Raw genomic sequence first — 11,185 nt, forward strand, 5'->3', positions numbered from 1 at the left:
TGATGTTCCCTCCCAGGTTTGTCCCCTCCCCTTTGGCATTTTCTGCTCTTTCCTCAGTGTATTTTCAGTCACCACTCACGTGGCTAATGGGCTCTGCTTTGGAACATGGTGGGTCCATTGCCAGCTGGAATTGGCTGTGACCAGAGCAGGACAGCCCTGATCTCCTCCACAAGAGCCACCCTGCAGTTTCATGACCAGAATGAGTGGAGAGCACAGGAGGCCAGAATAGTAACTGTCCAGCTTTAGGTAGACATGTAGAAGTAGGCAGGTCAGGTAGCATCATCCAAGAGCCTATTAAGACATCATTTATTGGGAAGGAACCCAGGAGGGATCTTGAAACTCATTCATAATTTGAAATCCAATATACACCCTACTTCAGGAAAGAACTGAACCCTTAAATCTATGTTTTTCCTTGAAGCAAAGTAAAGTTAACTGTGTGTGGAAAGGAAGTTAACTGTATCATTGTATTTTGGACTGAAATCCAGTGCTGGGTCAATTTGATGTTTTAAGAGCACAGTCTCCAGTTAATTTTCCTATATAAGCCCAAGTCACATTAGAGAAGTGCTACAAAATGGAACTTGTAATTAAAAAAAAAAAATACATTTATTAATGTATTTCACTAACAAAAATAAAAAGGAAAGGCAGCTTGCATCTGAAGCCAGCAGAATTGTTCAATGCTAACATTTTTGGACTTGATGATCTTAAAGGTCTTTTCCAACCTAGTTGATTTTACAATTCTATGATTTGCTTCAGATTGCTTCCACTTAGCATTCATAGCCAGGCTAGTTCTTGACTATAGTTCTTCGTTGAGGGAATGTAGATAAATCTTATAAGAGGTAATTACTATTTTACACCAGTTTCATGGCAAATGCTGAGGAAATTTTGTAAAAAGTGCCTCTGAAAGACTTGGCTGCAAAGAGCTATGGTACAGGATACATTATGTCAACAGTCAGAAGTTTTGTACTGCAGAGTTCTCATCCTGTAGGATGCAACATCATGGCTTGTAGCTTCTCAAGAAATATGTGGCAAATCAGCAATTGCTCTTGTCTGAAACTGTACTAAATGCTTTAATTAATGCTTTAAAGCTGGACATAGGTTACAAACATGAGCTTTGAAAGAAAGTTCTGAAATTCCCTCAACTCTATTTTGAGGTCTAGTTTTGTCCACTTCTTACACTGATCTAAGCAAGTTCACATAAAACCTCAAAGTCCACTACAGTCTACATGGGACGGATGAGGGATGTAGGTTTTTTGCCTTAGGCATAACATACCCATGAGAGATTTGTTAGGATGTGCCATAGCCAAAAGGAATCTCTCCCGGTGCTTAGAATCTGCATGTTTTGGACAACAGTTAAACTATTTATTTTATATCAGTTTAAATCAGAATTAATGCAGAATGAAGGGCCGTGCTAGCAGTTTACTATACCTTTACTCTCAAAAAATTCCCTAGCCAAAACACTTCCCTAAAATCAGCTATTTAATGCAGCCCCTTTGCCAACCCATTGCTATGGGAACTCAGTCTTTCATTTATTTGCAAAACCAGACATATTCTTGTCTTGTGTGTGGAGCTGAAATTCTAGGTAAGTGTCCAGACTTTTTTTCAAACTTGCTAAAATTGTGACTTTTGCTTTTTTTTTGGTATGAATCCAGCTTTTTAAATGGCATGACCATTCAACAGTACTTTGCCAATACTTGAATATTTTAGGCTTTGAAAGGCATCAACACTGACTGTAGATGTTCTGTCAAGGTTAGCAAGTATCAGTTTGAAGGTTGAGTTAAAAGCAGTTTAAGGAGAATTAATTACTTAAAATTAGAAGGAAACTAAGAGAGGATCTTTACAAAGGACATGTCTGCGGCTCTATACCAGAAGAATCTGTGTCCACCTTTGCAGCTAAAGGATTAATGTAGCCCATTCAAGTTTTACAACAAAATTAAATCATTTTATCAAATATTTGCTGAACTGAAGTTGAAGAGAAGAATCCCATCTACTTCAGTGAGGTCAGTTTACTGAATCACCCAGATTTCACCATTTTGAAATGATTGGTTATCAACGTTTACAAAAAAAAATTCTGAATTTTGACAATATAACAGAGGCATAATTACTAGGTTAGAATATTCATAGTTATTCTTGGATAAAATTCTTCCTCATTTATATTTATGTATCTTGTCCCTCCTTTGTATTTTGAAACATCACATAGAGACCAATCTTGCATTTGCTGAAATCACTGACAAAATATGCAGTATTTTCAAGAGATTATAATAAAGTGTTTAATTAGTGAAATACTGATTATTGTATTTAGAATTTTGAGACAATAAAATAAAAGAGAACAGGAAAAAACCTGTAAGGCAACAAAACTTGATTATTCCAATCTGTAAATAATAAATAAAAGGACACTAAGGAATGAGTTTCTGAGTAATGTTGTATACTGTATCCACGTTAAACTGGCTGAGAATGTGTCTATTTTCACTGTTTGTTAAATAATCAACCCTGCTTCTGGAACCCACAATTAGCCTGAGAGTTTATGTATATTCATAAACCATCATATGCTAATCTGCATTATGAAAAAAAACTAAGCTTGTTTTAACCGTGTCTGCAAACCAAAGGGACAAACATGCTTAATTCAGGTCAGTATTTTCTTTGGGAATTTATTAGTTGTGTTGACGAGGGTTGAATGTCATCAGTAACAAATTTTCACTTTGTAATGTCTTTAAAAATGTGTTTATAATGATGCGGATTGTAATCTAAAAGTTACAATATTAATGAAACTGGAAACTTTAGTAAGGAAAAACATTCTGAATTAAAAACATTTTTGAAGTATTTAATTTCATTAAAATACCACTTTTTAATCCTAAATTGCTTTTATCTGTGTTATTAAATAATCTTATTTCATAATTGGAAATAATGCAAATATTTAATATAATTTTTATGTATACTAAAATAATGATTGTTTAGTTTGGTACGTAAGATTTTTTAAAATATTGTTTATTTAACAGGATTCCAGTTTTGATATCTAAATGATGGTAAGTCTGTAATGCCTTTATTCTCTTTCATTATTGAGTGCTTCAATCATGATATAGAAAACTTAGTCAAACTCAGATTCGAGGGGGGGGATTAGCTGTTTAGAACAAGATGTTCTAAAATTATGATAAACAATTTTCTGAGAATCCACACTTGGTTTCCTATACTGTCATAGTATAGCATTTTATCTGCATAACCACTGCATAACTTGTGCATAATAATTTTTGTCATGTCAGTTTTATTGAATGGCAACTTTGGCTGCATAAATCATGTTACACAAGTGATAGATACCTCTGAATTATATACTATAAAACAGACCAACAGCAGTAACACCCTATGTAAACTTCTGCTGCAAATTAAGGAAATGAACCTTGAAACATTTGCACGAGTGAGTGATGTTACCCATATGAGTTGTCCCACTGACCTCAAAGAGACTTCTCAAAGGAGTGAGAACTTTCTCATAATATTAAATGATTATGGTAATGCCTCAGTGCCTGCAAAATACATATTCCAGGAGGATGTGTATTCCGTATAATCACTTTATTTATTTGTGATTTTCTGACTGACAGTGTTGAAAGGACTGGCCTGGTCTTTTCAGACTTCTGACGGAAAAATGTTCTTGCAGAGTTTTCCTGATCAAGATGTACTGGGCCAGGCTTTCGAAGATGTGCTAGAAGTCCTGCAGCAGCATTCTGACAGAGAAATGCAGTATTCACCAGGTAAAAAAGACCATTATTCCATTTCATTTACCGCTTTGTATTTTTACAAGAAAATACATCTTGAAGTACATAGGAGGGTGAAAAATTTCCCAGAGGTGAACTGATGGCCAACAGAGGGATATGCTGGGAGGATGGAAAGGGGGAAGAATATCTGAAGAGTTTCCACCCCTCCATTAGTACTGACCGGTGTGGTGTGCATCATCCATATCACAGCACAGGGAAAGTGTTGCATAGTTCCTCTCTACCTTCCCCTCAGCCCCGAGGTGCATTGGGCTCTTTTTTTTCCTGTAATCAGAGGATATATGACCATAGTGCATCAGCTCTTTTCCATTATTAATGTTGTAACTGAAAAATGCCCATCTGTTATACTGGGAATAAACTCATATAAGAGTGAAATCTAGTGGGGGAAAGGGGAGAAAGACCAAGAATCCAACAGGTGAAATTAGTTTCATAATTTTTTTTTAACATTAAAATATAAATTTTAAATATTTTTATGCAGAAATGATAGTTTTACTCTGGATAATCAATAGAAAAAATGTTTTTTCTTGACTTCAAGAGTTTTATACTTTACAGAACTTCAAACACAAGCAAGGCGTAAATTGTTGCAGTTGAGGCAAGATTTTGGCAATTAAATTGTTACAAAATTTTAAATCTGTGTTTGGTGTTATTGCATTGTAAATAGAAATAGAAATAAAAGCAAACGAAAACAGAAGCTAAGCCACAAACCATCTAAGTCCAGAATAAAATATCTATTGTCTTTTGTGTGGAATGCATTTCACATGAGGGTTTGTTTACATATTATCTATTACACACTGAAATGCAAATAAGACCAATTGGGCCATATCTTCAGCTGTTCTTAATACATTTTTGGCTTAGCTGCACTGGTAATTTACACATGGTGAAGGACCCACTATATATTATTATTTGCAATGTTCTTGCCTGTATCTGTTGTGTGGGCCAATGGAGAGAGGTATAAAAACACTTGCAACTGTGTGTTTAGGATGTCCCACAGCTGCACCCATGTTTCCACTCGCAATATATGTACCCTCCCTAATCTTCTTCTGACCACCCACAGTACGTAGTTGATTCCAAGTGCCTCAGTCTGGTGTTCTGCTTCTTTTGAACATCCTAAGATGTTGGGTTCCTCCTGTGTCATTCTTTCAGGCACTGCAGATGCTCTGATGCTCCTTCACAACTGGAGACTCTGACTTGAATTGTACAAATGGCCTGCAGAACTGTGTAACATTCCCTTTTCCTTTCTAATACACATATTACAGTAGTCTATAATTCTTCCGTTTCATTCATTATGTTTGGCCCTCCTTTTTCCATTAACCAGACTATTTCATGACACTATAAATTATCTGAGATTTTATCTTATGAAATATTGCTTTTTGTGAAAGCAAACAAAACCAGCCCAAGGGTGTGATTATCAGTAACAGTACAGATTCTGTTGGATAACCTGCTGCTAGGGAACATCTTGGCTCTGGAGACTTTATTTTCTAGGAGGCAGCCATAAGATAAATGCTTTTTGACAGACCCAGTAACGTGTTAGATTATTTGCCCCTGTTTTCCCCCCCCCCTTTTTCTCTTCCTTTTACTCACTCAATTTTCACCCCATCCTCCTAATTCTTAGGTTGTAAAAGTTGCCTGACTGTGATCAACCATCACCACCACCTCCGAGCAAGTCCCAGCTACTCTGCAGCACCAGAGGAGCAAGGGTATAGCTGGAGAAATGTGATTGTAAGTGAAATGGTTACTAATAAGAGTCAGATATAAATGGAGAATTGGCTGCCCATTTGAGATTTCTAATACAAATCATTATGCTAGTTCTAAGAGAACTTTGGTGAGGCCAGGCATGATTCAGATGAAATTGCCTTGGGAAATGTTTGCAAAGCATACATAGTCACTTTTTAGAAGTAATCTTAGTAATCAGAGTCCACTGTTCCTCTTCTGCTCCCAGCAGAAGGGTTGAAGGTCCAGAGTGAGGCACTTACTCTGTTTTCCCTCTTAAATTCTCTGATGGTGGGCAGTCCTTCCCACTGGACATAAATTAGTGCTGCTTGTTACTGGTACAGTACACTACATGCTTTTGTGGCTGAGAAAAGTCTTCCATTGGTGAGGTGATGAGAAGTTGCATTTTGAAGGCTTCAGGCAATTAATAGCTATGAGTTTCGTTTTACTCAGAGAATGTTTCTTATTAGTAACTCTTTGTTGTCTTAATTCTTGAAGAACAGTGCAGCTGATTTTTATGCAGATGAGACTGTCTACCATATGCTGCAGAATACTCCAGAAAGCCAAGTGATGCATGCTGCTGCTGGCCAGCCAAAAGCAGGGAAAGGTGTGTAGAAAGAGCATATCTTGATACGTACATTATGCTACTTCAAAAAAATCTCTTGTCAAATCATGCTTTCTCTTTTCCTCTTTTTCTTTTTTTTTTTTATTTAACAGGAAAAGATAGATTATCATTTAATATTAGCTAGAGTACAACTGCTAATGTTCAATTCCAATCTGATAAATCTCATAAATCTGTTATTGTCTTGTTCTGTCCTCTCATTTAGTACATGGAAATACAAACGAGAAATGTCTTTCACTCCAAATCATCTGGAATGAACTCTGATGCAGAGAAGTAAATCAATAACATCTTTAATAACTTATTTTATATTATGTGGTTCAACAAGTAGTGGTTTTCTTGAAGGTTTTTCACAAACAAGAATAATTTTTCACCTAATTTTATGCCTTTCTTTGTTTACTTTTCAAATTGCATCTTAGCTTTTGTCACCTACAGTGTGCATTTTTATAGTTATTTTGTGCTCCTTTTGGTTGACTTTACTTGAGTGGGTATCTGTTTTGCAAATAGGTTGGGTAGCATTTGTCATTACAATGCTATATTTGTTTATTGAATTCATCTGCTTTTTTGTTTGGGGCTCAGCATCTTTCTGTGACTTTGCTAGATGAGATTTCCATAGCTTCCACTCTGAGTTTTTGTACTGACTTTTGACCGTGGAGTCTTTTACTAGCTTCCTGGGTTTGCTGCTTTTTGAAATCCCCTTCTTTCAACTTTAACCACATGGTGTCAGTTTTTGGTATCATCTGTTCCCATTGATGCTGAACACTGTGGTTTCTGTTGCTTAATAGCTACTACTACTACTAAAAATTTTGTGTGATGATGCGAAGAGTAGCCCCTCCTTTTAAGTTCTGTACTTCTAGTACTTTAAATTCACCACTGCAAATGAACATCTTTCAATCCAGAAATGTTGTTTATATAGGTATTAGGCAGTGTTGCATTAGGGAATTTTACATGTCAGCATCTGAATTCACCTTCAGTTATTACTTCATTTCCTATTTCCTATTTCTTTTATGTTATTATCAATTTTCTTTACCAGAAGGCCATACTGGATGAATTTTCAGAATGACTGACTACTCGTATGGAGTATTTTGTGTCCTCTTATGGGTTTCTTTGTGTCCATAGTGATATTTCTGCCAGAAACTCATTTGTGAGACTGTTTCCACTATACCTAAATAAATGTAGTCCTCTTGGCTTCTTATTGTGACATGAGAGGTTTCCCATACACTAGCAAATAGCGTGGCCCTTTCAGAATAGATCTGTAGATGAAATAATCACCACTGATGACCCGAAGTCTATGTTCAAAGTGTTTCACAAGGGTTTATTTAGGGCAATCTCTATGCTGGCCACACATTCTGAAATCTGCAGTGGCTTAGATATGCTTCAGGTTTCATCTGCAAGGAGTCCAGTTCACGTACATCAAGACCATTCCCTGATCTGAATGAAAGCTCGGTGGGTGGAGACGATCAAGAGAGGTACTCCAGAAATGCATCTGAATGAGACATACACAGAGAATTAGATTTCTTTGGGACAGTTCAGCACAGAAATCTAATGCAGATGCTCTGAAACACCTGCTAGAGGAACCTGCCTGCCTCCCGCAACCACATAAGGAACCTTCAGACACTAGCCTGATAGCTTAGACTCATGTTTAGTACCTGTTAATGAACACCACTAGCTTATGCAATGTGGTGCTGTACAAAGATCTGTGAACTAACCCCAGCTCAGACTGGTGCATCCACATTGTGTAGCTCTTTGGAGGTAACAGCTGGACTCCAGAAACATAGCTGCATTAACACATAAGAGCAAATAAGCCCTCTCAAACCAAGACATGAGCTAGAGATGATGTATCTAGAAATAAAAGCTTGGGCAGAAATGACAGCTAAACTAAGCACGAAATCAGGTGTTGCTGCAGACGTGACTATACTATCATTTTCCAGCAGAGACCAGTTTGCAGTAATCTGCACATTTTCCCCTAAAATTGTTTATTCTATGGTACGTTCATTGGCTTGTAATATAATTCAGCTTGGAGGGGACCTAGGGAGGTTAGTTACTAAGAAGTGGTTAGTGAGAGTGGTTACTGTCCAGTTTTTGGTAATGCTACATGTATTTCTAGTAGATTGTGTACTTCTAGTCACACACCAATTTTTATTTAGATAATGAAACTTTATTAATTTTTGGAAAGTACCTCTGATTTCAGGCTCTTCTTCTTCCCAGTCTGTCACTTCTCCCCTCTTTCCTTACCACCAGATGCAGAATTACTGTCATCCCTAGCAGATGTCTTGGCTTGACCTCAGTGTTCCTTAGCAACTGTCACTTTTCCCTCAGTCCTAGTTTAAAATAGCCATGCAAGGCAAGACTTTATGAACTTTAGGTGCAGCTGCTTGTTTCCACTTTGGTTAAAGTGGAAGCCGTTCTTCTGCATAAAGTCTCCTTTCTGCAAAATGTTCCTCTTTGTCTCACAATCTTAAATTCCTCCTTACAGCAGCTTCTTGTTCACCCTTGGCTTTGTGAAGGGAACTGGAAGTAGTTCAGAGAAAGACCTAAGTGAAACTAAATAAACCTCACTAGTAAACTTAAGTTTGAGAGCTGAGCCTGTTGGGAGAAGCACACAATTAACTGACAAATACTGCAGTACAGAGCTTGCTTTATTTTGCATGGGAATGCAAGTTGGCACTTCTCCACATTTTTAGAAAACTGCAAGGTACCAGAAAGTACCTCAATAAATACATCCTTATTGACTAGGTGAGGTTTATGGTTCAAAACTAGCTTGCTCTTTTTGCTTACCCACTCACCCTTTCTTATATCAGAGACTACCTTGCAGCCCCAAAACATTCCTGAAACAAATCTCGCAAAATTGAATCATCTCAACATCTGTGAGTTTTAGTTAAGCAAAGGGAAAACATTTATTCAAAACCATTCAGGTTAGCTCTCCATAACCTCTTTGTTGCATTGTCTGAGGATGCAATTTCCTGGTATGGGTTCCTTGACCATGTATCTCCACAACATGTGTCTGAAGACTCATAGAAGTGGCTTCTTTTCATTTGTGACAGGCTGGTAGGTTTACTTGTGCCTTTGCCTATAAGAACCTTTCCAGGAAGAAGACAACTGCTCATCTTTTGAAACAAGTATGAGTCCTATTCTGACTTTTGTACTTTATTTCTTAATAGGTAGAAAAAAACTTCGACTGTTCGAGTACCTCCATGAGTCTCTGTATGATCCAGCTATGGCAAACTGCATCCAGTGGGTGGATAAGCCCAATGGCATCTTCCAGTTTGTCTCCAAAAACAAGGAGAAACTTGCAGAGCTTTGGGGAGAAAGGAAGGGAAACCGCAAGATCATGACATATCAGAAAATGGCAAGAGCACTGAGGAATTATGGAAGAACAGGTGAAATAGTTAAAATTAGAAGGAAGCTGACATACCAGTTCAGTGCTGTTGTTTTAAAGAGACTCGCTCCATCTTATTTCTTGGGAAAAGAAACAGTTTATCATCCATACATTCAGTCTAATCAAGAATATCAGTGTGCAGATGACTGGATGAGTTACAGTAATTACGTGTATAACAATGGCTATGCATTACAGCATACTAACAGCTAGACATGTCTTTCACATGAGCAGGTCTTTGCTAGCTAGTAATACTTTCCAGCACCGGAACTCTTCTTTGTACATAGCTTTTCCTTTAAGATATCATACAAACACAAAAAGAGGAGGCTTTTTAAAATTATATTGGCTTATTTTTGTTCCTTTCGAAGGTAATAAGAAATGGCCACTGAATGTTGAAGAAAACCAGCAGCGGTAGGGCATGTTCTATTCTCCATGGCATTAATCAGAGGAATTATTTCAGATTCAAGCTGGTATATCCAAGATCTGGGATTAAGGCTTTTGTTTGTTAGTGGATATCAAAGACATCCCATCCTGATAACACTCATAGGAAGTTTTATGCATATCCCCAGCATTTCCAATCCGAATTCAAATACTGCAGGTAATCCCTATCAGTTTGGTGCATGCAGATTAGAAAGGGAAGAGATTTGCCAACTGCATGAAGCTACTGTCTGCTTAATATTCTTTCTTAAGAGACATCTTCTGAATGGATGCCTGACTGAAAAATAGAGACCACACGAAGGTGCACCTGCTGGCCAAATTGTTAATCCTTTGTCACTTAAATTAACATATTCTAGCGCAGATCCTGACATATGGTATTAGAAATGCCAGGTGCACACTTCACTGTTGGCAGTGGATTCATTGGGAAAATGACCATACCATGAGAGCGTTAGTAAATGATTGTGCTTTTCATGAAGTTATTTACAGGTCTTTCCCCACTAATACAAGAAGCTGCACCTTATCAAGCAGTTCAATACCCATCTAACAAACGTAGCTTTGTTATCAATTTATCAATAACTTTATAGATATAAATACAATTTCACTTCTCCAGCTTTTTTCCTACATGGGAATGTAGCTGAAAAGCTCAGTGGTTTTACACTCACACTTTGGGAGGATAAAAGATGTGTACTCTTCGAAATCTGAGTCATGTTAAATAGCACTAAAAACAGACCCTGATTTTAAGTCAGTAAACATCTGCCAAAATAAGAAGGTCCTGTGTTGTTAATATTTCATTTTGAGCGTACTGTCCTGTAAAATGTAAACATTACTACAAAATTCACACAAAAATGCCACTGGTCTTACAAAATTGAATCTGGATCTTGCTGCAGCACTGAATGCAAAGGTCAGAGATCTTTCAATTGGGATGCCTTCACTGTGTGAGCACATACGTAAATACAACACTTTAAATGTTGTAGTGTACATAAATTTGCCAAGAAACTGCACAGTTTAGTTATTCCACATCTGTCACCCCTCACACACTGACTTTACGTCATTTACAAAGCTGGTAACATCCACAGGGCAAAGATCCTGCTTTGTGTAAAATGCTCAATACATTGAGATTCATTTTCCTCAGCCTAATCTACTTTTTAAGGAAATAAACACTTATTCAGACTCTGTGTTACTTTTCCAACTTTGTTATGAACATTAGCATACTTATAGTACTTATAGCCAGGAGAGGTGTTACAGCTGCAGCTGGGAGAACAGTACAAAGCTGAATGAGAAGAG

General features: G+C 37.3%; 1 protein-coding gene across 1 annotated transcript; it reads left to right on the plus strand.

Moving 5' to 3' along the window:
- Positions 1-1,182: 1,182 nt before the first annotated feature.
- Positions 1,183-10,555, plus strand: SPIC (Spi-C transcription factor). The gene is made up of 5 exons (XM_061466112.1): positions 1,183-1,579; positions 3,617-3,737; positions 5,371-5,477; positions 5,967-6,075; positions 9,249-10,555. Exons 2-5 carry the CDS (start codon positions 3,632-3,634, stop codon positions 9,674-9,676), a joined length of 750 nt encoding a protein of 249 aa, XP_061322096.1. The 5' UTR covers positions 1,183-1,579; positions 3,617-3,631; the 3' UTR covers positions 9,677-10,555.
- Positions 10,556-11,185: the final 630 nt, after the last annotated feature.

The sequence above is a fragment of the Pezoporus flaviventris genome, unplaced genomic scaffold (assembly GCF_033815535.1).
Source record: "Pezoporus flaviventris isolate CSIRO_AGI_PZ_B2104156 unplaced genomic scaffold, CSIRO_AGI_Pfla_v1 ptg000002l, whole genome shotgun sequence".
NCBI lineage: Eukaryota > Metazoa > Chordata > Aves > Psittaciformes > Psittacidae > Pezoporus > Pezoporus flaviventris.

Excerpts from the sequence above, each read along its gene's own strand:
- SPIC (XM_061466112.1), top strand. The coding sequence starts at position 3,632 with ATGTTCTTGCAGAGTTTTCCTGATCAAGATGTACTGGGCCAGGCTTTC. Across the intron at positions 5,478-5,966 it reads ATAGCTGGAGAAATGTGATT|AACAGTGCAGCTGATTTTTA; the intron begins GTAAGTGAAATG and ends TAATTCTTGAAG. Across the intron at positions 6,076-9,248 it reads CCAGCCAAAAGCAGGGAAAG|GTAGAAAAAAACTTCGACTG; the intron begins GTGTGTAGAAAG and ends ATTTCTTAATAG.